This window comes from Oncorhynchus tshawytscha, linkage group LG32, assembly GCF_018296145.1.
Source record: "Oncorhynchus tshawytscha isolate Ot180627B linkage group LG32, Otsh_v2.0, whole genome shotgun sequence".
Taxonomy (NCBI): domain Eukaryota; kingdom Metazoa; phylum Chordata; class Actinopteri; order Salmoniformes; family Salmonidae; genus Oncorhynchus; species Oncorhynchus tshawytscha.
Window position 1 is genome coordinate 12,428,063 of NC_056460.1, and position 27,608 is coordinate 12,455,670.

Here is a 27,608-nt window from a genome sequence, read left to right on the forward strand (position 1 = left end):
CTTTACATTTCAACCGCATTTCAACCTTATGGATTGAATCGAGCTCTGACCTTTCCAGGGTACAGAAGGTGAACACGAATGTTGACATAATTGAGGGACTGTACAAAACATGGATTTATGACAAACGTATGAAAAAAATGTATTGCCACATTTTAAGGCTCCCGAGTGCCTCGTTGTTTCACTTGTGGCTCCCGAATGGCGTAGCAGTCTAAGGCACTGCATCTTAGTGCAAGAGGTGTCAGGTCCCTGGTTCGAATCCAGGCTGTATCACATCAGGCAGTGATTGGGAGTCCCATAGGGTGGCTCACAATTGGTCCAGCGTCGTCCAGATTTGGCTGGGGTAGGCCATCATTGTAAATAAGAATTTGTTCTTAACTGGCTTGCCTAGTTAAAGAAAGGCTAAATAAAATTAAAATAAAGAGCGTTTTAGTTTGCGTGCTAGAAATGTTAAGGTAAATTCCATTTGAGCTGACAATCGGAAATTACCTCTAACACGGAACCCAAACCGGCTGCGCGCGTGCATCGTGCATACATTTATTTTGCCCCTCCACACCAAATGCGATCACGACAGCAGGTTAAAATATCAAAACAAACTCTGAACCAATTACATTAATTTGGGGACAGGTCAAAAAGCATTAACATGTATGACAATTTAGCTTGCTAGGTAACGTTCATTTGTCCTATTTAGCTAGCTTGCTGTTGATAGCTAATTTGTTAACATATAAACATTTTACCTGAAATGCACAAGGACCTCTACTCCGACAATTAATCCACACATAAAACGGCCAACCGAATCGTTTCTAGTCACCTCTCCTCCTTCCAGACTTTTTCATAGTTTAATTTATATGGTGATCCATCTAAACTTTCATTGTATTACCACGACTACCGGCAAAACAGTTCGTCTTTCAATCACCTGCTTCTGCAAACCAATGAGGAGATGGGAGAGGCAGGACTTGGAGCGCGATCTGCTTCAGAAATAGGAATTAGTTATATTTTAGCCCTTGGCGTCGCAGACTCTCGTTGGCGCGCGCGAGCAGTGTGGGTGCAATAATTGAATAACATGGATTTCTACATTTATTTTGCGAAGCTCGCGCACGCGACGTGTCTGGTCTGGTCAGCATGTTAAGGCGGGAACATTGTCTTTAAAATCCGATATACAGATAGAGTAGACAGCTGTCACAATGGAGGACGGAAGAAAGGGAGCACAAAGAAATGACTCAGGCCCTATTGAAAACCAACTGTATTTTATTCCATAAATCGACACACAAAAATAATCTACAAAAGAGACCGAATTAAGTAACCAGTTAACATGAAATGTAATCTTTACCCGCCCCAAAAGCAGAAAATCTTTAAAATGTCACCTCCTGCTCGTCACGGAAAGAAACAACTTTTCACCATGACATCCTGACAGACCACAGACGGACAACACTCATGGGTACATTTCAAAGAGAATGTTGATAAGAACACACACACACACACACACACACACACACACTAACCAAGGCACCCCATCTACATGCTAGGAAACTCATCTTTGGCGCCATCCTTGGTGCAGTTGGTCGACATTCATACTGACATTGGAAGGAGGGATGAAGGATGATAAGAGATGGACAGAGGCAAGAAAGCCAGAGGTCCCTCCCCTCTGACTTTCTCCCCCAATGGGTTTTGAGAAGACTAAGAGAGAGGAAGTGAGGAGTATGCTATTGAGATCTTCCCAGATATAGGAAGAGAGTAAGGAAGAACAATTTCTAGAGGTATTCAGCAGGTGAGAAGGGAGAGTTCTTTAGATGAGAAAAAGGACTCAGACATACATACACACAAACATTCGCAACTTCCAAAAATACATTGACAGCTGAGTAAGAGGTTGAAAGCCAAGCGACGACTTGCACTTTTGCATTGAAGCATTTATAGTCCTGCATAGTTATTTAATGAAACTTACAAACTAAGGCGTTTTGTCATATTGAGTTGAGTGTTGAGTTGATAGTTTTTTTACAAAGTAAATTAATTACAATTTAAAAAAAAAAGTTCAAGTAGGCTACAATCTCGCATCTCTGTCCCCTCTCTCACGCTCCACTCCTCTTTCCAAAAGAGTCTAGCTTTTACAGTTCAAGTTTTTTCTCCAGAAAAGGTCCAGTGTGATTATACAGCACCAAAGACACGCTGAGCAAGAGGGGAATATTCACTCTCTCAAACACACACACAACAGAGAAAAGGGGGTATGCAATTTGCACACACACAGCAGACTGACCTGGAAAGAAAATACAATATATAATAATATATGTAGGTTGTGTACGTACAAACACACTCACACAATCTCACCGGGCACACTCATACCTCTAAATATTTTTTATTATCCCTGTGTAAATTACAAATAATTTATCAATTTTTATATTAGCTATACTACCTTAACAGTCAGTTGTGGGGAGCAGAGGCGACTTAAAAACACTCTACGGACACGCCATCTCACATCGGAGACAAGTTAACAACCACCTTCCTCAGACAGTCAAGACAACGACCAAAAAATAATTTATACTCAATTCTGCTTTAGACGAGAAAAAATAAAAACAGACTTAAATTCAAATGAAATGACTTAGCTAACAGCGTGCTCCCTCTCCTGGGTGGTTTTCATTAAGGAACGGACACACTGGTAGCGTTTGCAGGTCGAGAGTACTTAGCACCTCTGAACAGAGTGCCAGCCATAATTTGCAAACTGATTCTAAATGTAGAATCGAGCGAAAATGTCAGCAATCAAACCCTCACCGGTGGGGTGGTCCGTGAAACAGACCGCGCCGAACAAACGGCAAATAGATCGACATTCGTTGCGGTATGTGCGCTCCGTTTGTGCACAATATAGCAAAACTATTTTTAAACGAAAACCAGTGTTCAGGCAGTCCTTCCTTGTTTCTGTATTTGTTTTTCTACGTTTGGAGCCTAATGAATACGACCCTGTCCTCATTCCACAGTGATAAAGGTCGGTCATGTAAACATGTTGACAAGAAAAAAAATGTAAGGAAAAAAAATTCATTATCATTCACCCCAGGTCCATTTTATACCCCGTAATCATACAAATACAGTTAAATTAAATTCATAAATCGTCATGGTGAGGGGTAATTGATTCTTCAGGTCCATATTGAGGGAAGAAGGCTCCTCCCCCCTGTATTATTAAATCATTGTGTCCATCTGTCCAATCAAAGTGATCCTAGTGGACGTCTCGATGTCACTCTCTGTCCTCCGTCTCTATTGGTCAGTGGGACTTCCTCTTCATGTCGCCACCCTGGCTTTGGTTCGCATCTGAGGTGGGGGGGGTTTAAAATCATTTGTTACGTCATGTGTAAATACATGATGCAGAAAAATACTGAACACACAGGGAGGAGATGCTTCATCCACAGAAAAAGACACGTGCTTCTAGTGTTAACCTAGTCATGCAGTAACACGGGCATGCAGATCACCGCTAACATTGAAGCAGGCAGACAGGTTGGGAAAGAAGAATTTACAGCCAAACGGTGAGTGAGCGATATCAACATGATGCAGGGAATGACAACAACACAAATGGAAGAAGGGAAGAGGAGGAGGGAGGTAGAGGAGGAGGGAGGTAAGGGAGGAGGGGGAGAAGTACTAGAGGAGGAGGTGTGAAGTTTACCTGAGAAAGCAAGCTGCAAGTGAGGAGGTAGAGCAGCCTGTGACCCTGACTGGAGACTCTTGTACAGATCTGAGGAGAGATGGAGGGAGGGGTGGACAGACAAGAGGAAGAAAGAGTGAGGAGGTTAAAAAAAAGGGAAGAATGGAGAGGGGGAAGGGGTTGAGGAGAATAAAGGTGAGAAAGGGAACATTAAAAGATGAAAGTAGAATTTGAGTAATAGATAAAAATCAGAAAGTGAGGGCAGATAAAGGGGAGGATGGATGGATGGACGGTGGGGGAGAAGGAGTGAGGGATTGGATGAGAAAACGAGACGGGCGGGGCAAGAGGGTTACAGTGAGAAACCTTTAGCATAGGCACATTAGAACTGATTATACTTCAGTGTGGATCCACAGCACACACACACTGCACACCACAACACTGAACATGAGTAACACAAACTAAGACTAGATGAATCTCAAGGGACCACAAACAAATCTAGCTGCGGCTCCATTTATTTTGCCATCTTAATAAACACTGATTTTCTTTGTCATTTGATAAAATTCATCCGATAAAATGTCATACTAATGAAGTAGTAAATTATGTAAATACTTGTACAGACTTTCTCAGTGGTATTAAGAGCCCTAAAAGTTTTACTGAACCATGGAGAACAGAGAGAACAAATGCTATATTTTTGCTCCTAAATATTTGCATGCCCGGTGCTTTGAAAGATCACAGTCTTGTGGAGCCACTGCCAGCTGGGCACCAGTTGCCAATTACTCACCCATTAAGTCGCTCTGTGAGAGGCTGTATCCTGAGTTGGCGCCTGTGCCCAGGCCGCTGACCCCCGGGGCACCAGGAGGAGTGAAGTTGAGCAGCGATGGGAACTGGAAGGGCAGTGAGACAGGCACTAGCCCCCCCAGCATCCCAAAGCCATGTGGCCCGCCCAGGAGGGGACTGCCAGCTGACACCTAGGGGGAAGGGAGAGGGAGAAAGAGAAAAGGGATCAGGTGACTCAACTTGGTGACATAAAGTGCCTGACACAAACTCTTCCTTTCTCTTCTGTTCTGAAGACGTGGCCAAGCCTTTGCAGAACAGACTCAAAACTCAAGTGAGAAAAATGCAGTCAGTATGTAAGAGGTGCTTCTCTTGATCCTGTTTTTCACACTTCTTGGCACTTTCTGGTCACATGTGATTGGCTGACTCACCTGCGTCAGGTGTGAGGTGACGGAGGGTGTGACCATGGTTGCCGTGGGCACCCGACTGCCTACAGCCTTGGCTCCGCCCACGGCCCTCTGTCTCTGTCCGTGACTGGTCGAGACTGTGCCGGAGGGGGAGGGGCTGTTGTCCGGGCGACTGGTGACGGGCGACATGCGCATGGGGCTGCTGTTGGAGGTAGCGCTGCTAACGCTACTACTGCTAATGACAGACGGAGCCTTCTGGCTCCCCGCGAAGCTATAACTGCCCTGGCCCGACTTCACCTGACCCCCACCTTGGACACTAAATGGGGGGCGGAAGCCGGCAGTCTTGGGGGACTGGTACTGGAGAGGGCTGGAGATCATTTGAGAGTGAGAGAGGAGGTTGGAAGAGGAGGAGGAAGGGGAGGAGATGGGAGGAGGGATGGGGGCAGGGGGGCGAGGGGTGAGCTTGATGATGGGGGAGGAGTTGTTGCTGTGGGAGGACTTGGTGAGGGTTGCCTGCATGGGGGTGATGAAGTTGGACTGGTGGTGGGGCTTGGATTTGCCCTGGTGGTGGGAGGGGGACTGGGAGGGTGAGGAGCCCACCGTGGAGGTGAGGTAGGAGGGTTGCTGGGGGCTCTTGGAGTTGAGCTGCTGAGGGCTCTTGGAGTTGAGCTGCTGGGGGTGTGAGTGGGAGTTGGTGGCACGGGACTGAGGGGAGGGGGAGGGCATGTTGCTCATCATGGCACCACCGTTACTGCTGCTGCTGGCTTTGACACTGCTCTTCCCCAGTCCTGGTATTGCCACCCCCATGCCCAGGGCGACCTTCTGATGGGGGGGCAGGAGCGGAGAGGCTGTGGGAGGGGGCCGCTGCTTGGTGGGCGGGGAGGGGGACGACGGTGGGTGGAGCTTACTCCCTCCAGTCACACACCCTTGCCTGTGTGTGGCGGTCGCCATGCTGACATTGTGTCTCTGAGTCTGTCCCATAGAGCTTGCCCCTTTCATCACGCCGTACACTCCGTCGGTGCTACGAGACACCAACGTGGCCCCCGCGAGCTGCATGCGAGCCGACGACGCCGTGGAAGTGGAGGGAGAGGTAGATAGTGTGGTCTTAATGTTGGCCATCGATGGCATCGTCAGCATCGTCGACGAGTTGGCGTTTATCTTGGAAAGAGAATGTGAGGTGAGTAGGGAAGACGAGGGGGAGTAGTGAGGGGTGATGGAGGGGGAGGAGTTGGGGATCTGGAGAGGCGGGGGGGGGGAGAGGGGGGAGGTGAGGGTGAGGTCAGTGACGCTGCCGTGGGGACCCAGGCCCTTGGCGGCTTGGCTGAGGAAGGCGAGGGCGTGGGAGACGGAATCCAGGGAGGGGGCGCGGAGGTCCTCGTCCAGCGAGTCGGACAGGCAGATGGGCTCCGAGGGGGACGAGGAGGTCCGGCGGGCCTGGATGACGGAGGGGGTGGAGGGGACGTGGGGGAGAGAAGGGGTGGTGGCGGTGGGGAGATTGGGCCTCTGCTGGATCCATTGGCCCTCCTGGAATACAGGGAAAGGACAAAGGTTAGCATTAGCCCCGCATCAGAACACATGGCACCGCAAGTAATACCAAATAAACATCTTGTAGAAAAGGTTACAAACGTCAGTTGAGAGTGAAGAGATGTCACTGACCTTTGCTTTAGCCCTGGGGGTGGGGACCATCCTTTTCTTGGCCCTGGACAGAGAAACCAATGGTGTTTTAAGTTAACATCCGCACAGGAATGCTAATCAATCTGTCAATCAATCATCTGTTTCTTCAGATATACTGTACATCTTCTATCCATATAGTCTATACATCCCATCACATACTCTGTGTGTGTGTGTATATATACACTAGTCAGGATCGAGGGAAAGATGAATGGCGCAAAGAGATCCTTGATCTCTTTGCGCCATTCAAAAACAGGTAAAGGGAAATAACATTTACATAAGTATTCAGACCCTTTACTCAGGACTTTGTTGAAGCACCTTTGGTAGTGATTTACAGCCTCTAGTCTTCTTGGGTATGACACTAGAAGCTTGGTACACCTGTATTTGGGAAGTTTCTCCCATTCTTCTCTGCAGATCCTGTTGGAAGGTGAACCTTCGCCCCAGTCTGAGATCCTGAGCGCTCTGTAGCAGGTTTTCATCAAGGATCTCTTTGCTCCGTTCATCTTTCCCTCAATCCTGACTAGTCTCCCAGTTCCTGATGCTTAAAAACATCCCCACAGCATGATGCTGCCACCACCATGCTTCACCGTAGGGATGGTGCCAGGTTCCTTCCAGACGTGACGCTTGGCATTCAGGCCAAATAGTTCAATCTTGGTTTCATCAGACCAGAGAATCTTGTTTCTCATGGTCTGAGAGTCTTTAGGTGCCTTTTGGCAAACTCCAAGGGGGCTGTCATGTGACTTTTACTGAGGCGTGGCTTCAGTCTGGCCACTCTAACATAAAAGCCTGATTGGTGGAGTGCTGCAGAGATGGTTGTCCTTTTGGAAGGTTCTCCCATCTCCATAGAGGAACTCTGGAGCTTTATCAGTGACCATCGGGTTCTTGGTCACCTCCCTGACTAAGGTCCTTCTCCCCTGATTGCTCAGTTTGGCTGGGCGGCCAGCTCTAGGCAGATTCTTGGTGGTTCCAAACTTCTTCCATTTAAGAATGATGGAGGCCTCTGTGTTCTTGGGGACCTTCAATGCTGTAGACATTTTTTGGTATCCTTCCTCAGATCTGTGCCTCGACACAATCCTGTCTCGGAGCTCTACGGACAATTCCTTTGACCTCATGGCTTGGTTTTTGCTCCGTCAACTGTGCCTTTCCAAATCATGTACAATCAATTGAATTTACTACAGGTGGACTCCAAACAAGTTGTAGAAACATCTCAAGAATGATCAATAGAAACAGGATGCACCTGAGCTCAATTTCGAGTCTCATAGCAAAGGGTCTGAATACTAAATAAGGTATTTATGTTTTTCTATTTTGAATAAATTTGCAAAAGATTCTAAAAACCTATTTAGGCTTCGTCATTATGGGGTATTGTGTGTAGATTGATGAGGAAAAAATTGTATTTCATCAATTTTAGAATACGAGTGTAACGTAACAAAATGTGGAAAAAGTCAAGGGGTCTGAATACTTTCCGAAGGCGCTGTATATATATACTCCGGACTCCGACATTACTCGTCCTAATATTTCTAAATCCCATTCTTTTACTTTTTAGATTTGTGTGCATTGTTGTGCATTGTTAGATATTGCTGCACTGTTGGAGCTAGGAACACAAGCATTTCGCTACACCCGCAATAACATTTGCGAGATATGTATATGCGACTAATAAAATTGCATTCCATCTGTCAATCAGGCATATATACAATAAAAGGTATAATTGCCATTATAAAGCCAACTTATTTATAAGGTCCAACTATAGTTGAGATAACTTACATGTTGACAGTGAGGTGACTGTGTACAACACGGCTCTCCTTGAACAGCATCCTGGCCTGCATCCAGCCCTTCGGCCACAGTGGTTTGACCTCGTTCTCCATGAAGGCCTTGAGGTAATCCTCCACGGAGAGAGAGCACTGAGACGACTCCAGTTCATAGCAGCTCAACTTCACACGCACCAGGTTACACAGCAGCGACCTACACACACACAGAGAGAGAGAGAGAGACAGAGAGAGCGAGACAGAGAGAGCGAGAGAGAGAGAGCAAGAGACAGAGAGAGCAAGAGACAGAGAGAGAGAGAGAGAGAGAGAGAGAAATTAAGAAAGCTTACTAATCTATTATCTTTTCAAATCAACCACTTCCTGTATGACTTAGCTCGAGAATTTCACTTTAGTGTCTAGGCCGGATTACTATAAAAGTACTTTGTGACAACTGCTGATGTAAAAATGGCTTCATAAATAAGATTTGATTGAGGGCCGTGGATGGGCCGTCACCTGAGCTTGTCGTCCCAGACAAACTTCTTCCGTGGGCCCATCATCCTCTTCCCCGGCTTCCCCTCGTCCTCCTCCTCTGATCCGTTCTTCTCTCCCTCTCCAGGCTGCTGCCTGCTAGGGTCCAACACACACACCTCAGTACCAACATGTTCTAACAACCTCAATATATACCCATAGAGGCAGAAATGCATATAAATGAAAGCAGTGATGAACACAGGCAGAGTAGAGCACTAAAAATAACCAAACACCCATTATGGAGAAGCGATATAGCATTACAGTATACCAGGGGTACTGAACTACTCTTTAAGAAGGTCCGGTCATTCAAATGTCCTAGGTGGCAAAGGTCAGGATGGATTTAGTCATTTATCAGCGTAGTAACAAACCCAACAAACCCAAACTGTTCAAATTGGTCACATCCTTCTTGTTGTTGGAGAGAAAATGTTGCCGTTTTAAAGCTAATTTCCTGCAATTCTACACATTTTGCCATGTGATACCTGAGTGAATTGCTCAACAAAATTAAATGGGGGCCCGCTGGGGGTCGAGGCCCCTGGGCGTACCCATCTACCTAACATGAGCTATTTGATCAACTGGACATTTCTGACAGGTACTCAATCGAAATCGCTCTCTGTCAGGGAATGACAAACAGCCTAATGCAACATCAAATGTAGAAAAATGTCAAAGGTAAAGTCGGGACCCGCGGTCCGTATTGACCCCGTTCTGGGTCCGCATCCGGACCACAATCCGCCTGTTGAGTATGGCTGTAGTACACTATGGAGTATTGTAAATCTTCTTACTTGGCAGCCTTGACCATGCAGTCCATGTTGTATCGTTGGATCTGCTCGGGCATCACACTGCACACCGCCAGTTTCAGCTTCAACAGGGGCGTACGCAGACGGTCGTCCTGGATGTTGAGGCTAAGCTTCCTGAGGCGTTTGAGAAGGGCCTCTTTATTGCAGGGCACAAAGGCCTCCAGGTGAGAATACACCTCCCCACGGAGCCCCATCGGCTGCTCCTGCACCTGCAGCTCAATACTGGGGGAAGAGGGGAGGAGGAGAGAGTGGAGGGAAGGGAGAGGAGCAACAGAGGGAATTAACAGGAGTGAGAGAAAGGGGGGATGGGGAGAGAATGTTGGTAATCAAGGAAAGGGGATAAAGAAGAGACGACAAAGAATAAAACAATTTTTGCGTGCGAGAGAGAAAGATGTTGGGAGAAATGTAGAACAGAGTGGGGGTGAAAAAGACAGGAAAAGAGATGAACAATCGACTCCAATATCAGCAGTATGACACATTCAGGGTGGAGACGGAGAGAGATGTACAACGTGTCAAAAGAATGACAAACTCACTCCAGTAGGATGTTATTCATATCCAGGGTGAAGAACTTCTTCCTTCCCTCTTGATCAAACTGACGAGAGGCCTGTGAAGAAAAGAGGTTGGTGAGCATACCGTCTTCCATAGAAACGCACGACAGCAAAAAGGAGCCTTCCGTGTCAGTTTCAAAATGGCTGCACCGTCATCTTGCCAGTTTTCGCTCATCCTTGATTGGTCACTCTCTCTCCCTTTGGGCCACCTGTTGTCTGTTGCTAGTCTACCTTTCCTTCATGTGTTTTGCTCTCATCCGCTCTTTCTTTCTGCTCTGCTCCTCTCTAACCCCTCTTCAAATTTTTACCACCCTGTCAAGAAATGCATTACAAATCTTCCAAGAACTGAAACACTATTTAAAGAGATATCACCTTGATCATGGTTGAAGAAAATGGCTGCCACACATTTAAACTGTACAGAATTCCAGGAAGTTACTTGACAATTAAATCAAGGGTTGATTACATAAACATCAAATAAATCAATCTATGATAAACTGGAAAAGCCCCATCAGTGTGACTCACCGCCCGTAGGTCCTCGATGCGCTTGATGAGGGGGGCGGGCAGGCCGTCAGGGAGTGGAGGTGGGTGTAGGAGACCCCCTGAAACCCCCAGCCCCCTCCCTAACCCGCCCCCACTCGGCTTCGGCCCTGAAACTCCAATTCCCATCAGGCCATTCTCTCTCCCGGGCGTGGCCACGTGTGGATTAGCCGAGCTGTCCAGAAGGCTGAAGTCCAGGTCACCCAGAAGATCCTGGAGCTCCTTCTCATTTGCCGAGCCCAGCAGTGACATCATGGCGGGGTCCGCTGTGAGCTCGGCCAACGAGACGTCGTTGTTAGCCGCGTTAGCGTGCAGGTGGGAGTTAGCCAGCAGGTGGTTGGCTCGCGGGGCATTGGCCACGGAGCTACCCATGCCGGAGTGGGGCGCGGTGGGGTTCATCTTCCTCATCTCCTGCTTCTCCCGGGTGAAGCGGCGCAACATGGCTGCTAAGCACAACGAGTCCTTCATCAGCTTCTTCCTCTTCTTCTTCTCTGGCCGGTGGATGTTCATCAGAGACGACACTCTGGGTCAGAAAGACAAGAGAGAGGGGTGAAGAGGGGAAAGAGAGTGGGAAGAGAGGAGAGGGTGAGAGAAGGAAGAAAGAGGAAAGAGAAAATAGTGAGGCAAGTTATGATGTGTAATCTCGAAGACAAGAAACCTATAAGCAAGGCAATGTCTTTTCAATATGATACAAGGAAAACAACAGTCTCATAATAGCCGCTGGTCTATTTCTGGGAATAGGAGTATTTATGGCAGCGGAGTGTTCAGCTTATCAGAGCGTAGCTAATGTAGCCTTTGTTAAGGACACTTGGCCTGTCACACAAGCCCACAAGCCATTCAGAGAGAGCATCACAGTGTGTCATGTCATAGTCAGACATATCTGTACATGGGTAGGAATTAACAAAAATATATGTATATGATGAATTCGTCTATTGTATTGCTGAAGTGCATACATTTCAATTTCAGTGCAAATTTGGTAGGGTTTGACACGGGGAGGTATGAAAACGGATTCAAAAACCATTACAAGACATTTTGAGGAATGGTTCTAGAAACATGATCAGTTCTATCTGAGAAATATGCATAGAACCACAATGTCCCCTTAGATGATTTGCTCTTACAGCAAGAACAAAATCATCAGAATTATTCAGCAACCATTCTATCTCATATTGCAATCTGTGAAGGTACAGACATGCCTGACAGGCACAAGAAGCAGCGATGTATCCATCCCACTATCCTATCATCTCACCCTGGTTTGGGCACTCTGTTCTTCCGGGGTTTCTTCTCCTCCAAATTGTTTCCTTCTTTCCTCCTTCGTCTCTTGATCACTTGCTCCTCGCCACCCTTCAGCTCCTGCTACCACCGGAAGGCACAGACACAACTCATGAAAAACCAAAACAACCAGTTGGATAAACACAAATAAAGCATACGGGATGGGGTCAATTATTCTAGTCAATTCGGGAAGTAAACAAAAAAATGTACAGATTTTCTCATTGATTTTGAAAATAATTATAATTTCTGTTTACTTCCTGAATTGACATCACTGAAATGGAATTGACAACTGACTAATACAATGTAATTTCACTGTATACAATACTTCATGCCAGTATCCCACCCTTACTCTGGGTTTCACATCCTTGCCCCCTTCCTCTCCCTCGGACTCGGAAGCAGCTCTGAACTGCAGCGTGCCCGTGTTGATGTAGAACCCTCCCAGCTTGGTAGTCAGGGAGGCCGGGACCAGCTCGTCATACTGTCACACAAAACAAAATGGCAGCCGTTACATTCAGAGGATAGATGCAGAATACAGAGTAACTTCAATGAGTGTCTGACAACAACAACAAAAACATGTCACTCTGGTGAATGTAGGTTAGTGTTTATGGGGCGAGGTTGATTGGTTGTGCGAATTGGTGCCGTGGTTGATTGACAGTCTTAAGCACGCTCCAAACAGGAAGCAAAACTCCAGAGCGGAGTTCGCCAGAATAGAGCAGATTCCTATTTTCTCCACCTATAATACAGCCTAACATGCATTCTCCACATGAAGGGATGTAAAAGGTCAAAAGTAAAAAAGGGATACTTACAGCCTCTGAGTTGTCAATGAAAGGGTCGGTCTCGTCGTAGCCGAAGCCGATGTCAATCAGATCCTGCATTCTATCCTTCCTCTTCTTCTTTCCTGGTGCATTCGCATTGCCCTGTGTCACAGGGGATACATACTTCCACATGTACATACTGTATAACCAGTAGTCATAAACGAGAACAAAATGGCTTATAACCAGATACAACAGGTTTATAAACTAGTACAACTAGCTATTAACCGGATAAAAAAAGTCAAACTAATCTTAAAACTAGTATCTTATAAGTGGCGTTATTAGAGCACAAGGTTTTACCACGGTTCCAAAAAAATGACGTACATATTTGTTCTCAAACTTCTTGGCCAGGGCCTCAACCTGCAGTCGTTCTCTCTCGTCATCGTTGAAAGGGTCGCTAGGTTCAAGGGCAGGAGGCAGGATAAAAAGAGTTGGAGTCTGAGTTGGGGCTGGAGGAGGAGTGTTCTTTTTTGCCTAGAAAGCGGGGGAATGGGTGAGGAAAAGTGTAACTACTGGAACAGAAATGGACTTACCCACAATAAACAAACAATGTAACAAATAATATTGTGTTGTTATTGTACCGGATGTAAATTACATTGTCATGCAATCATATTGCTCAAATAGCATTGGTGAATAAGCATTTGTATTTAGATTTACAGCTGGTTTATAAAGTTGTAGTATCACTTGTAATTATAAGTTTGAGAACAATGTATTATACAGTGGGGCAAAAAAGTATTTAGTCAGCCACCAATTGTGCAAGTTCTCCCACTTAAAAAGATGAGAGAGGCCTGTATTGTTCATCATAGGTACACTTCAACTATGACAGACAAAATGAGGGAAAAAAAATCCAGAAAATCACATTGTAGGATTTTTTTATAAATTTATTTGCAAATTATGGTGGAAAATAAGTATTTGGTCAATAACAAAAGTTTATCTCAATACTTTGGTATATACCCTTTGTTGGCAATGACAGAGGTCAAATGTTTTCTTTAAGTCTTCACAAGGTTTTCACACACTGTTGCTGGTATTTTGGCCCATTCCTCCATCCTCCATCCTCCACTGCTCCTCTAGAGCAGTGCTGATTTGGGGCTGTTGCTGGGCAACATGGACTTTCAACTCCCTCCAAAGATTTTCTATGGGGTTGAGATCTGGAGACTGGCTAGGCCACTCCAGGACCTTGAAATGCTTCTTACGAAGCCACTCCTTCATTGCCCGGGCGATGTGTTTGGGATCATTGTCATGCTGAAAGACCCAGCCACGTTTCATCTTCAATGCCCTTGCTGATGGAAGGAGGTTTTCACTCAAAATCTCACGATACATGGCCCCATTCATTCTTTCCTTTACACGGATCAGTCGTCCTGGTCCCTTTGCAGAAAAACAGCCCCAAAGCATGATGTTTCCACCCCCATGCTTCACAGTAGGTATGGTGTTCTTTGGATGCAACTCAGCATGCTTTGTCCTCCAAACACAACGAGTTGAGTTTTTACCAAAAAGTTACATTTTGGTTTCATCTGACCATTTAACATTCTCCCAATCCTCTTCTGGATCATCCAAATGCTCTCTAGCAAACTTCAGACGGGCCTGGACATGTACTGGCTTAAGCAGGGGGACACGTCTGGCACTGCAGGATTTGAGTCCCTGGCAGTGTAGTGTGTTACTAGGCTTTGTTACTTTGGTCCCAGCTCTCTGCAGGTCATTCACTAGGTCCCCCGTGTGGTTCTGGGATTTTTCCTCACCGTTCTTGTGATCATTTTGACCCCACGGGGTGAGATCTTGCGTGGAGCCCCAGATCGAGGGAGATTATCAGTGGTCTTGTATGTCTTCCATTTCCTAATAATTGCTCCCACAGTTGATTTCTTCAAGCCAAGCTGATTACCTATTGCAGATTCAGTCTTCCTAGCCTGGTGCAGGTCTAAAATTTTGTTTCTGGTGTCCTGTGACAGCTCTTTGGTCTTGGCCATAGTGGAGTTTGGAGTGTGACTGTTTGAGGTTGTGGACAGGTGTCTTTTATACTGATAACAAGTTCAAACAGGTGCCATTAATACAGGTAACGAGTGGAGGACAGAGGAGCCTCTTAAAGAAGAAGTTACAGGTCTGTGAGAGCCAGAAATCTTGCTTGTTTGTTGGTGACCAAATACTTATTTTCCACCATAATTTGTAAATAAATTCATTAAAAATCATACAATGTGATTTTCTTGATTTCTTCCCCCTCATTTTGTCTGTCATAGGTGAAGTGTACCTATGATAAAATTTACAGGGCTCTCATCTTTTTAAGTGGGAGAACTTGCACAATTGGTGGCTGACTAAATACTTTTTTGCCCCACTATATACTCAGCATAATTGCTATGCAAATATGTAACAAAAAAATAGTAAACTACTGTACAATGATGTCTGTACACAACACTGAGTGTCTTGATAACATAACACCGATATTTTACATAACTCCCTGTAGGCAACATCCTGGTACTTCCAAACCTACTCCATCTATTCAGCACTGACTGATCTTCTATATGTCACCCATAGGAGGCTAAACTCAACTGAACTGGGGCACTTCTACGTGCCATATTAATGGCTGTATGACTGGTGTAAACTAACTAGAGAGTTGGCAAGTTAACAAGAATTGGAAACAGGTAGCGCCAGACAACCTTTATCACTGCATGTGCATAAGGAGTGCCTACAACTGTAATCTTGACGTGCCGTTCGAGTTGAGTGCCAAGCGATTTGAGTGAATGGCTTAATGAATGGCTGAGTTAGGGTCTTTTGTGTGAAGTCCATGACTGGTAATTTCCTCCTACCACCGACCACGCTAGTCCGTGGAAAGACAAGATACACCCACGTTCATATCCTATCTTATAACAAGTCCCCACCAACCAAGTTAATAAAATCAACTGGTGTTGATCCATGTCTTTCTTGACCAAACAGAAGGAGTCATACCTGGATGTTTTGGATGAGTTCGCTGTAGTTAAACTCGGCCGACGATTGATCGCTGGGCTCAGACAGAGATAGGTTCAACCGCACGGTAATCCGTTTTCCTTCAGCGTTGTCCTTGTCGCTACTAGTTTTGCCGAAAAGCCCACCGCCACCATCTGCCCCGGACGCTTTCGTTTCGACCTCACCATCCGCATCCAAGTCGATGTCGGCCTCGTCATCCTCCAACCGGCGTTTCCTAGTCTCCGTGGCTGATCCCGCAGCGAAGGCCGAGAGGGTGACAAATTGTACTTTTCTCGGTTCGGCCATTTGGATGTGCTGCCTGTCTGAACCTCGCTTCGGACAGACAGCGACAGCGCGAGCTACTTCGCGAAACTACTTCAAATTTGCGAATTGAATGGGTTTGCGCGAAAATGCAATGTCTATTTAGTGGCTAATAAGATGTAAGGGGGTCGTCCGCACCATTCGAACTGAATTTCAGGGGATGAGATGGTCGGGGAAAAGTTGTTTTTTCGGTAGCTACTTGCATCCTCAATTGCTATGGGATCGAGACATTCAAGGTGGCCATCTTGGATTTGAGGAGTAAATAAAATATCAGAGAGGTCACTGGGCCTGCGCACACAGACAAAACGGAAGTAGCGTGAGCGAGGGGGGTTATCATAGCCAATCACTGCATTTGCCCCCATTTTAATCCCGCCCCTATCACAATAGGCGATAATAAGAACATCTGAAGAAGATGGCACTAGTATTATGACCTTAACGGAGATGTCTTTTGTGAAAGGACATCTTATCAGATCATAGCCCATGTCACCAGAATCATTTTGCTCACTAATATAGAAAATGGATGGGAATCTGTTTTGATGGCATTCTTATGTCATCCATTCAGTCAGTGCTGAAATGCTGAATTGTGGGTTTTTCCACAATGACCTAGCTACACACACAGTACATCTCAAACTGAACCAAATAAGCCAGTTGGGTGACTCTGAGTTACCGTCATGGGCACTGACAACGCAACACAAGCAAACATTGGTGGACACCTGTTGAAATTGAGTTTTTTTTGTTGCATTCAATTATTTTGTAGAGACACTGCTTCCTTTCATTTAGATGATTAAGAAGTTTATTAGCAATAGGGTATTTTGGACTTCAAAAGACAGTACATGTACCATTTCATTCAAATGTATGCCTATTTGTGTCAGTTTGCCCACAATAAAAAAACAACATCATGACAGAAATAGTGAATGTATATAGAACAAACAATAGAGAGAAAAGGGTCAACAACCCTTTATAAAGAGAATACTGTTTAATACTTGTATCAGCATCATTTGAGTAATACAAAATAAACATTTTAATACAATTGATTGGCGAGATTGTACAGAATTATATACATTGCAAATAAAACATGTATTACATGATATAAATACTGTGACACATGTACAATAAAGCACATCAATACACATTGTGCATGACTCATGAGAACATGTTATTTTATAGATTTTCACTAGTAAAGTGTCTGATAAAAAAATGCACATGTAAACCACATATATAATGTAATAAGTGTATTATGTGAGTTAAGCACGTTATGACATTGCTATGTCAGAGGAACCCTGTTGTCTTTGGCCCATTTCCTCAGAGCTCTGATAATGTACTCCACCTGGGGGTTCTGTGTGCTCCTCAACAGGGGCAGCACCTCCTTCAAGGTTTCCCTGTGGAACCACAGACAATGGTTCTTAGTGATGGGAAGTTAGGAACAGGTCATATTGTACAATGGCAATTTTTTCATAATATTACCATCATGGTTGTTGATAAAGTAAAAAAATGAAAGTGCCTGAATCACAAAAGTCACACTTTACCGTGCAATGCAAATTACTCAAGGTACAAAAATGATGTGCCAAAACATCTCTGTGGAGGACATGATTTTCATATTTGATGTGTTGGGGACTGTGTAGGGGACAAATCTTTAACACAGCAGACAAGTGTTGGTATCAAAATTGGACTTAAGACTAAGAACCTTAGTCAATACTTACTTTGGCTCTCTGCCTGCCAGAATGAGCTGGAAGATTCCGACACAGGCCCCTCTCTTGCCCTCCCAGTAGTTGGAGTCGGGATCCAGTTTCTCCAGAGTATCGAATGCTTTGGCTGCCCAGTAGAACTGACCCATCTGAAAGCACAGACCGACAGAGCAACATTTAATTGCAATGAATATTGAGAAAGCTTGGCCTTTGCTAATCTCGTCCCCAGTCTATTGTGGAGGAAGTCTGGTGCGGGAGATTAAGCCATTGCTGACTTGTGGTTAGCCTGGAAACTAAGTTAGTAGAGAGAATAGTAGTGAGCCTCACCTTATAGCAGTCGTTGGCAATGAGTTGTAGGAGGCTGAAGGAGTCTGGCGAAGCCCCCATCTTCAGATACAGCTCCCAGGCTAGCCGGCCTTTCTGGTTCATGATGTCTGAGCGAGAGGAGAGTCAACACTATTTAGAAAATATATTTATTCAAATGAATTCGTCATATATTTCGTTTCTTAGATCATGCATGTAGATATCGTATTGATGTAAAAGGTATTGAAATTGTATTGACGACAAATGGATAATGTATTTCAGACTGGATACATACAGCAGCGAGTCAGCCAGCTCAGGTATACATAGTCAGTCTTCATCTTCTCACCCTGGATCAGCAGAAATATCTGAGTCCAATATAAAAGAATGTTACAACATGAATTTTGAACTGATTCAATACACACTACTCATGCAAGCAGAAAAGCATTTTTCTATGTTGACAGGATGTACCTCCTCTGCTTCTTTGTAGTTGCCCAAGGCAGCTTTGGCCTGGGCATAGTTGAAATTGAACATATCCTCGGTATAGAAGTAACTCTGTTAATGACAAACCAAAAATAAACAAACAGAAATAATGCTCACCTCCTTTCCCCAAGTATACATGTTATTTCCACACCAATCCATAAATATGTCAAGCACTCAAATGCAAAGGAAAATAAAAATGACTGCGTAGGTGTGTGGAAACATGCCTACGTGGTGTACTGTCCTAGTGCTACATGCTTTGGGCCATGCAAACCTTGACTGAGTTGAGGTAGATGAGAACGTCTTCAAACTGCCTCAGAAGGAAGAAACAGGAAGCCATACACTGTCTTCCAGGTATCGTGTCTGAGGAGAGCGAGATACAGAGTGAGACAAAGACGCACATGCTCACTCACACGCAGACATACACACACACGCTAACTCCTAGCTTCTTGGTTGAATCGCTTTAGATTCATTCATTCACATTACCGCATTCGCTGGCTGAGCCTCCGACCAGCTGGAAGAACTGTTGAGCGATCTTCAGGTGATCCCTCTGCAGCAGAGATACCGGCAGGGACGAGGAGGGAACAGAGAATGCTCGTCAGTCAGATTTCATATCAGTGATGATCTTACTAAACCAGGTTTATAAGACATTCCTAATTTACTCAGACATTTCTACTGTGTGGTCCTAGGGGGTTTTCGGGTAGTTTGTCAAAACACTTACTCACCGATCCAATTTCTTGACCCAAAGCAGCATTCACCACTCCTTTCAAAATGTACTCCTTAAATAAATAGATTGTGTTAAGACACTGCATGTACGCTATTAAGGCTTTAGTCTTTAAACAGCGAGACTTCCTCTCATGACACCTGATAATGTGAAACTATTACTACCTGTGGTGTGGTTGGCTCCAAGTCTTTTATGAGGGTGTAAGCCTCTTGAACATCATCTGAAACATAAAGATGCACATTACTCATGACAAAATAGCTATTGAACTTTTCAATGTAAGGATTAGGATTCAAAGACAACCACCAATGGCTAAGACCCACCTTGTCTGAGGTAGTAGATGACCAGGTTCAATCGAGCTTCAGAGATGACATCAATCAATGGGGGTAGCACCTGCAACGCACCCTCCCCACCACGAAACACCACCTGGGGTGATTGGAGGTCAAAGATTATAGAGCATGGGGTCACTGTCATGCAAACACAGTCACACAACAGAGGTGGTGGAACGGCTTACCAGGTTATGCCGGATAAGCTCCTTAGCAAACTCAAAGGAGCAGGAGGAGATGTCTATGAGGTTCTTTAACTCAGCCTGAGAGAGAAAAGAACACATTGAACCACATTATTTATTGCTGTACATGACAAGTGTAGGCATGAACATCGACTGTGGATGTCAAGGCAAACACGCGTGTAGATGCATGGCAGTCTGTTTTGACCGTTGACGCATACGGAGTTGCTTTACCTCGGCTGCCTTGCCGTTGTACAGCCTGAAGTGGTTGCAGGCCTTGAGGTTGAGAGCGATGGTGGATTCAGGAATGCTCTGCAGATACACAGCCAACACCTCTTGGGAAACATCATAGTAGTCCAACTTGTAGTAGCACAGCGCTACGTACACGTTAAGAGCCAGGAAATCTCTGGGGTTAAAAGAAAAAAATCGGTAAAACATGCAATAGCTAGTCCCACAGCTCACACTGCGTTCTTGAATAGAAGTCCTTGTTTATCTTCCTCTCTTGCTTTTTGACTGCACCGTCCAATATAATACACGATCTTTCTCCACTGCAAAATAACTACAGCCGTCTCCCTCCATCTTCTTGTCTCTGTCTCAACACAATGAAATGTGTCCTTCCAATTTTCTAATACTTCATCCTAAATATATGGCTTATAGTATGTTTACTGTATATAGTTATAAGAATTTACAGTAAAATTGACACCGACTCATTCAGACAATACACAATACCCATTGGTACTAGTGGGACCACTGTAATCTGGCATATGAGGGATTTGTGGGACTATGCTCTTGCCTATCAGTGATTTTGATGAAGGGACATGGGAGAATGGTTCAGTATAAGTACCTATTCTGTAGCAGGATGCGTTTGTAGATGTCAATGGCCTCCTGGTAGTGTGACCTCATGTAGTGGATGGAGGCCAGGCTCAGCTGGTCCTCAGTCACATCCTCCAGGTTCTGGTGGAAACCCATCAGCTTCTTCTCATCGTTGAACTGGGAACAGAGAGGAAAGGCATGGCTGGTTTGGTTGGTTTGCCACCTACAGTGGCATACAGTTGCATTACAAAAAGAGAAAAAGTACACTGAACAAAAATATAAACATGTAAAGTGTTGGTCGCATGTTTCATGAGCTGAAATACAAAATCCCAGAAATGTTCCAAATAGCTTATTTTACTCAAATGTTGTGTATAAATTTGTTTACATCCCTGTAAGTGAGCATTTGTCCTTTGCCAACACAATCCATCCACCTGACAGATGTGGCATATCAAGAAGCTGATTAAACAGCATGATCATTACACAGGTGCACCTTGTGCTGGGGACAATAAAAGCACACTCTGAAATGTGCAGTTGTGTCACACAATGCCACAGATGTCTAAAGTGTTTGAGGGAGTGAGTAATTGGCGAACTGTTGCCAGATAATTGAATGTTAATTTCTCTACCATAAGCCGCCTCCAAATATAATTTTAGAGAATTTGACCGCACGTCCAACCGGCCTCACAAACGTTGTGGGGGTGAGTGGTTTGCTGATGTCAACGTTGTGAACAGAGTGCTCCATGGTGGCGGTGGAGTTAGGGTATGGGCAGGCATAAGCTATAGACAATGAACACAATTGCATTTTATAAACAGCAATTTTAATACACAGAGATAATGTGACGAGATCCTGAGGCCCCTTGTTGTGCCATTCATCTGCCGCCATCACCTGATGTTTCATCATGATAATGCATTGGACCTATGTCGCAAGGATCTGTACATAATTCCTGAAGCTGAAAATGTCCCAGTTATTCCATGACCTGCATACTCACCAGCCCTTGGTTCTCTCCAGACCTGACTGCCCTTGACCAGCACAAAAACATCCTGTGGCGTTCTGCATTAGCATCGAATAGCCCCTGTGATATGCAACTTTTCAGGGAAGTTAAGAACCAATATACACAGGAAGTTAGGAAAGCTAAGGCTAGCTTTTTCAAGCAGAAATTTGCATCCTGTAGCACAAACTCAAAAAAATTCTGGGACACTGTAAAGTCCATGCAGAATAAGAGCACCTCCTACCAGCTGCCCACGACGGCTGGCCATGCTTTCCACCTGGCTACCCATACCCTGGTCAACAGCCCTGCACTTCCCACAGCAACTCGCCCAAGCCTCCCCCATTTATTTTTCACCAAAATCCAGATAGCGGATGTTCTGAAAGAGCTGCAAAATCTGGACCCCTCAAATCAGCCGGGCTAGACAATCTGGACCCCCTCTTCTTAAAATTATCTGCCAAAATTGTTGCAACCCCTATTACTAGTCTGTTCAACCTCTCTTTCGTATCGTCTGAGATTCCCAAAGATTGGAAAGCTGCCGCGGTCATCCTCCTCTTCAAAAGGGGGAGACACTCTAGACCCAAACTGTTATAGACCTATATCCATCCTACCCTGCCTTTAAGGTCTTCGAAAGCCAAGTTAACAAACAGATCACCGACCATTTCGAATCCCACCATACCTTCTTCGCTATGCAATCTGGTTTCAGAGCTGGTCATGGGTGCACCTCAGCCACGCTCAAGGTCCTAAACGATATCATAACCGCCATCGATAAGAGACATTACTGTGCAGCTGTATTCATCGACCTGGCCAAGGCTTTTGACTCTGTCAATCACCACATTCTTATCAGCAGACTCAACAGCCTTGGTTTCTCAAATGATTGCCTCGCCTGGTTCACCAACTACTTCTGTGATAGAGTTCAGTGTGTCAAATCGGAGGGGCAGTTGTCCGGACCTCTGGCAGTCTCTATGGGGGTGCCACAGGGTTAAATTCTGTATACATCAATGATGTTGCTCTTGCTGCTGGTGATTCTCTGATCCACCTCTATGCAGACGACTCCATTCTGTATACTTCCAGCCCTTCTTTGGACACTGTTAAACTCCAGACGAGCTTCAATGCCGTACAACTCCCCTTCCGTGGCCTCCAACTGCTCTTAAATGCAAGTAAAACTAAATGCATGCTCTTCAACCAATCGCTGCCCACAACTGCTCGCCCATCCAGCATCACGACTCTGGACAGTTCTGACTTAGGTATTTGTAGTTGTCCACATATTCTAGGTGTCTGGCTAGACTGTAAACTCTCCTTCCAGATTCACATTAAGCATCTCCAATCCAAAATTAAATCTAGAATTGGCTTCCTATTTCGCAACAAAGCATCCTTCACTCATGCTGCCAAACATACCATTGTAAAACTGACTATCCTACCGATCCTCGACTTCAGCGATGTAATGTATAAAATAGCCTCCAACACTACTAAACAAATTGGATGCAGTCTATCACAGTGCCATCCGTTTTGTCACCAAAGCCCCATATACCACCCACCACTGTGACCTGCCAACCTCTTGTTGGCTGGCCCTCACTTCATACTCGTCACCAAACCCACCGGCTCCAGGCCATCTACAAGTCTCTGCTAGGTAAAGCCCCGCCTTATCTCAGCTCACTGGTCACCATAGCAGCACCCACCTGTAGCATGCACTCCAGCAAGTATATCTCACTGGTCACTCCCAAAGCCAATTCTTCCTTTGGCTGCCTTTCCTTCCAGTTCTCTGCTGCCAATGACTGGAACGAACTGCAAAAATCAATGAAGCTGGAGACCCATATCTCCCTCACTAGCTTTAAGCACCAGCTGTCAGAGCAGCTCACAGATCACTGCACATAGCCCACCTGTAAACAGCCCATCCAACTACCTCACCCCCATACTGTATTTATTTATTCATTCATCTTGCTCCTTTGCACCCCAGTATCTCTACTTGCACATTCATCTTCTGCACATCTACCATGCCAGTGTTGAATTGCTTACCTCCCTGATCTTACCTCATTTGCACTCACTGTATATAGACTTCTTTATTCTACTGTATTTTTGTTTATTCCATGTGTAACTCTGTGTTGTTGTATGTGTCAAACTGCTGTGCTTTATCTTGGCCAGGTCGCAGTTGTAAATGAGAACTTGTTCTCAACTAGCCTACCTGGTTAAATAAAGGTTCAATTAAAAAAATACAATATATAAATGTCACCTATGAGCATGTTTGTGATGCTCTGTATCGACATGTACGACAACATGCTCCAGTTCGCACCCATATCCAACAACTTCGCACAGCCATTGAAGAGGAGTGGGACAACATTCCACAGGACACAATCAACAGCCTGATCAACTCTATGCGAAGGAGATGTGTCACGCTGCATGAGACAAATGGTGGTCACGCCAGATACTGACTGGTTTTCTTATCCACACCTCTACCTTTTTTAATGCATCTGTAACCAACAGGTGCATATCTGTATTCCCAGTCACATTAGGGCCAAATGTATTTATTTAAAATGGCTGATTTCCTTATATGAACTGTAAATCAGTCAAATATTTGAAATTGTTTCATGGTGCATTTATATTTTTGTTCAGTAGAAGTATTGACATTTGGGAATTGTGTAAAACATGATTTTATGCAACCGTTAGAGCTGAGCGATTCATCAAAATGTCGGCTATTTTTCAGTCTATAAACAACTAATTGACCGATGGCAGTTCAATTATTTGAATTCCATGTTGTGCTCAATGCGCAGTTTCTCCAGAGATAAATTAAATCAAGACCAAACTGTACGATGTAGTAAAGGGTTGTAGTTTCCAAAAAGGCCAATATTCTACATTATTAACACATTTTCTGTGCTATAATAACTACAATGACCATAATCCATTGCGTGCCTACTTGTCGGTCTGAGACGGAGAGAAGAGACAGAAGAACATGCGATCGAGAGGGATAGAGAGCAGTTGCTCCGTGACGTATCTCTACCTGAAAATACATGATCTCTGATTGATAATTGGTATTCAGCAGTCATAAAAGTATGCCTTATTTACTTTGAAGAAGTACTAAAATAGTTTTGTCAGACAGCATAGGTAGCAGCTCTATAGTGATGAGACGATGACTTGGAATGAAATAATAAAGTCATCAAATAGACCTAAAACAAATGTAATATACACAACAACTGAAATATTTTATTAAAGTAATGTGAATAAATTATGGTTAATAAGTGATAAACAGTAATGGGCAGTCACTATCATCATGGGACTTACACTAATTGTTTTATTCTGTGTTCTTACAGCACTAAAACCCACATAATGAATAGCGCATTTAATGTCTAGAAAACAAGTGTTGAAATCAAAAACCGTTATTATTTTGAAATAACCTAACCGAAATTGAACCGACCTAAAAAGCTCTAAAATCACTCAGCACAAGCAACTGTACAGAAGCAAACAAGAAAGAATGATGAGAAATACACATTAACATATTAAAGAATACAGAAAGGTAACAATTCTGACCTTATGAGCCAAGTGGAAGAGCAGGCGATTCTGAAGTGCACACTTTGGAGCTACAGGAAAAAAAGAGAGAATACCTTATCGACTAGGGCAAGAAACAGAAACCGTAGGATGAAAAACTACAAAACATGTTAGCTAAATACTCACCCTTGTTTGCAGCCTCCTCTGCCTCTCTGTAGAGCCCCAGGAAAAACTGAGTGCAGGCCAGATACACCCACACCTCCCCTGATTCTTCTAACCGGAGTGTCAAGGCCCTGTACTCCTGTCATTGAAATAAATAGACATACACTACCATTCAAAAGTTTGGGGTCACTTAGAAATGTACATGTTTTTGAAAGAAAAGCACATTTCTTTGTCAATTAAAATAACATAAAATTGATCAGAAATAGGGTGTAGACATGGTTAATGTTGTAAATGACTATTGTAGCTGGAAACAGCTGATTTTGAATGGAATATCTACATATGCGTACAGAGACCCATTATCAGCAACCATCACTCGTGTTCAAATGGCACATTGTGTTAGCTAATCAAAGTTATAATTTTAAAAAGGCTAATTGATCATTAGAAAACCCTTTTGCAAAAAAAAAACGCCTATGTTGATATTCCATTAAAAATCAGCCATTTCCAGCTACAATAGTCATTTACATTTGTTATTTCAATGGACAAAAAAATGCTTTTCTTTCAGAAACAAGGACATTTCTAAGTGAACCCAAACTTTTGAACAGTAGTGTATGTGTCATATAGAGCATTGTAAAAATGGCTTGTCTTCAGACAAGAATGAAATTGACTGAACACACACCTACCTCCATTGCTCTCTTGTAATCACCCAAGTGAAAGGCACAGTAGCCAATCCAAAGGTCTGCATGCTCCTCTTTTTCTCCAACATCTCGCTGAAACTGGAAGACAAACCAACACATCAACAGTAGGACTCAGTGCTCTCGCTGTCACACGGACACACCTATGCAACTGTAATAAGGAAACAGAAAGACCTTATAGACATCACCATATCAAGAATGAGGAAGGAGAATGTTGAGAGGACACAGGACTTTCACAGATCACATATCTTCTGTCACATTTAGTACAGAGTTGCTCATCATTCATTTGCTGATTGCACATGACAGCTAGCTACATGATTTCCTATCTGGCTACCTCTAACAGAGTTTGTGCCCCAAGGTAGTCTCTCTGGTTGAGGTATTCCTCCAGGCGAGGGCTCTTCTTGGCTTTGTTTTTCTTCTTCTTCTCACTGACGCTAGCTGCAGAATCTCCACCTACTGCTGGCTTCACCCGAGACAGAATCTGGATGGATGTGACAAGGAAGAGAATCCTTATTGTGGACATGACAGCAGACAATTTGTTTACTAAAGCGGGATTCAAACAATATTTGCACATTTGGTAAGATAGACAGTCATGTTTTAATGGATGTCGTGTAACTATCGCAGTTATCCTCTGTTAAACTAGCTAACTGCAATTACTTTAAAATGAACCTCTTCACATTTCACAGATCGGTGAAATAGACTTTGGTTTGGTAGCTTGCAAGCGACAATGATTAATCTAGAAAGCTAACTAGCTAAAGTTATCTACATAGCAAGACTTTTAGCTAACCAACAAGTTACGCAACTAGTATGCTAACTTGTAAGACTTACCATGACGGCACAGCAGTTACTCTTGCATAATGTCACTGTTCAGTATGGAGAAATTGATTATAGCTAGATAACACTAACGTAAATTAGCTACACGTTAGCTAACGTTATTACTATTATAAATGTTCTAGCTAGAATTAGCTTAGCTGTCTGGCTGGCTATCTAGCTAACAGTGAACCAACAGATACGAAAACAAAAAAGACACCTCTTCGCTGTCTAAAATTGTAATCAAAGAATAGCATAAGGTGAACGAAGAGCATCAAACTAGCTAACGTTAGCCACTAGCTAATGAAACATCTGTGATTTCATTGCCGTGTGGGGATTACGTTTGTGTTGCCTAGCAACGTCGTTCATCCTCTTCTTCACTTCAGGATCACATGTCGAAATGCAAATTGAACTCTGGATTTAGCCCGGTTGTTGTCGTGCATGTGTGATAACATCCTCATAAAATATAAAGTGCCGCACACAGCATTGAAATACATTACATCGTTATGTCTACAGGACAGCCCCAGTGGCCTAATGGATAAGGCACTGGCCTCCTAAGCCAGGGATTGTGGGTTCGAGTCCCATCTGGGGTGTTAATATTTTCACCCAGAAACTGCTTTGACCATCACGGTCATTTGGTGGGCATACGTGGAGTCAGTCTTGCTAAAAAGGCGCGCTTGCCTGACAAGTGCACATAAATGCTGTTCATGTCATTTAAATGTAGTCAATTTGGTGTCAACACTACCCCCCCCATCCCACCTGATTTTACCCGGATGGTCATGATTGGAGTCAGGTGTGTTTGCTGGGGCGAAAGTGTGACCCCAATCAGGCCCAGGCCTGCTATATATAGAATGCCTGATCCATAATCTAGCCACCAATTTTTTTAATTTTTATGGACACGATGCCAAATAAATTCAAATCTGCCAAGAACTTTCTACAGTCAACCTGTTCTGCACAAATTCACAACACAGGAGTCAACTGTCTGTTATTCACCTTTATAGCTAGAATCCTTAATTGAAACTAA

At 44.2% G+C, this 27,608-nt stretch overlaps 2 protein-coding genes and 1 non-coding gene across 6 annotated transcripts; 1 reads left to right on the forward strand and 2 right to left on the reverse strand.

The window, feature by feature from the left end:
* Window positions 1-1,227: 1,227 nt before the first annotated feature.
* LOC112230113 (ubinuclein-2) lies at window positions 1,228-16,214 on the reverse strand. 4 transcript variants are annotated; one of them, XM_042310716.1, is made up of 15 exons: window positions 15,636-16,214; window positions 13,026-13,175; window positions 12,696-12,806; window positions 12,239-12,367; window positions 11,867-11,970; window positions 10,606-11,143; window positions 10,069-10,139; window positions 9,521-9,757; window positions 8,727-8,840; window positions 8,233-8,430; window positions 6,457-6,499; window positions 4,825-6,324; window positions 4,401-4,587; window positions 3,641-3,709; window positions 1,228-3,291 (listed from the first exon to the last, which is right to left on the reverse strand). In XM_042310716.1, exons 1-15 carry the CDS (start codon window positions 15,936-15,938, stop codon window positions 3,245-3,247), a joined length of 3,801 nt encoding a protein of 1,266 aa, XP_042166650.1. In that variant the 5' UTR covers window positions 15,939-16,214; the 3' UTR covers window positions 1,228-3,244. The 4 variants fall into 4 exon arrangements, with proteins under 4 accessions (XP_042166650.1, XP_042166649.1, XP_042166648.1 ...); XM_042310715.1 differs by having other exon boundaries at window positions 11,867-11,973; XM_042310714.1 differs by having other exon boundaries at window positions 12,233-12,367.
* Window positions 16,215-16,729: 515 nt separating this feature from the next.
* LOC112230266 (intraflagellar transport protein 56) lies at window positions 16,730-26,919 on the reverse strand. Its single transcript, XM_024396491.1, has 18 exons — window positions 26,603-26,919; window positions 26,109-26,255; window positions 25,763-25,855; window positions 25,107-25,221; window positions 24,963-25,012; window positions 20,489-20,634; window positions 19,879-20,050; window positions 19,654-19,728; window positions 19,463-19,565; window positions 19,307-19,362; window positions 19,144-19,197; window positions 18,905-18,968; window positions 18,693-18,781; window positions 18,410-18,493; window positions 18,237-18,306; window positions 17,966-18,072; window positions 17,654-17,787; window positions 16,730-17,332 (listed from the first exon to the last, which is right to left on the reverse strand). Exons 1-18 carry the CDS (start codon window positions 26,603-26,605, stop codon window positions 17,218-17,220), a joined length of 1,677 nt encoding a protein of 558 aa, XP_024252259.1. The 5' UTR covers window positions 26,606-26,919; the 3' UTR covers window positions 16,730-17,217.
* Window positions 26,920-27,104: 185 nt separating this feature from the next.
* Window positions 27,105-27,177, forward strand: trnar-ccu. Its single transcript has one exon. It is a non-coding gene; the product is annotated as a tRNA-Arg (tRNA).
* Window positions 27,178-27,608: the final 431 nt, after the last annotated feature.

What these genes read in the sequence shown, in the direction of transcription:
- LOC112230113 (XM_042310714.1), bottom strand. Translation starts at nt 15,938, where the DNA reads ATGGCCGAACCGAGAAAAGTACAATTTGTCACCCTCTCGGCCTTCGCT. An exon ending in ATGAATAACATCCTACTGGA is followed by an intron (nt 9,758 to 10,068) that starts GTGAGTTTGTCA and finishes CTCTTCCCCCAG; the next exon opens with TATTGAGCTGCAGGTGCAGG. An exon ending in CTCACAGAGCGACTTAATGG is followed by an intron (nt 3,710 to 4,400) that starts GTGAGTAATTGG and finishes ATCTCTCCTCAG; the next exon opens with ATCTGTACAAGAGTCTCCAG.
- LOC112230266 (XM_024396491.1), bottom strand. An exon ending in ACAACGGCAAGGCAGCCGAG is followed by an intron (nt 19,729 to 19,878) that starts GTAAAGCAACTC and finishes TTTCTCTCTCAG; the next exon opens with GCTGAGTTAAAGAACCTCAT. An exon ending in CTGGCAGGCAGAGAGCCAAA is followed by an intron (nt 17,333 to 17,653) that starts GTAAGTATTGAC and finishes GTGGTTCCACAG; the next exon opens with GGAAACCTTGAAGGAGGTGC.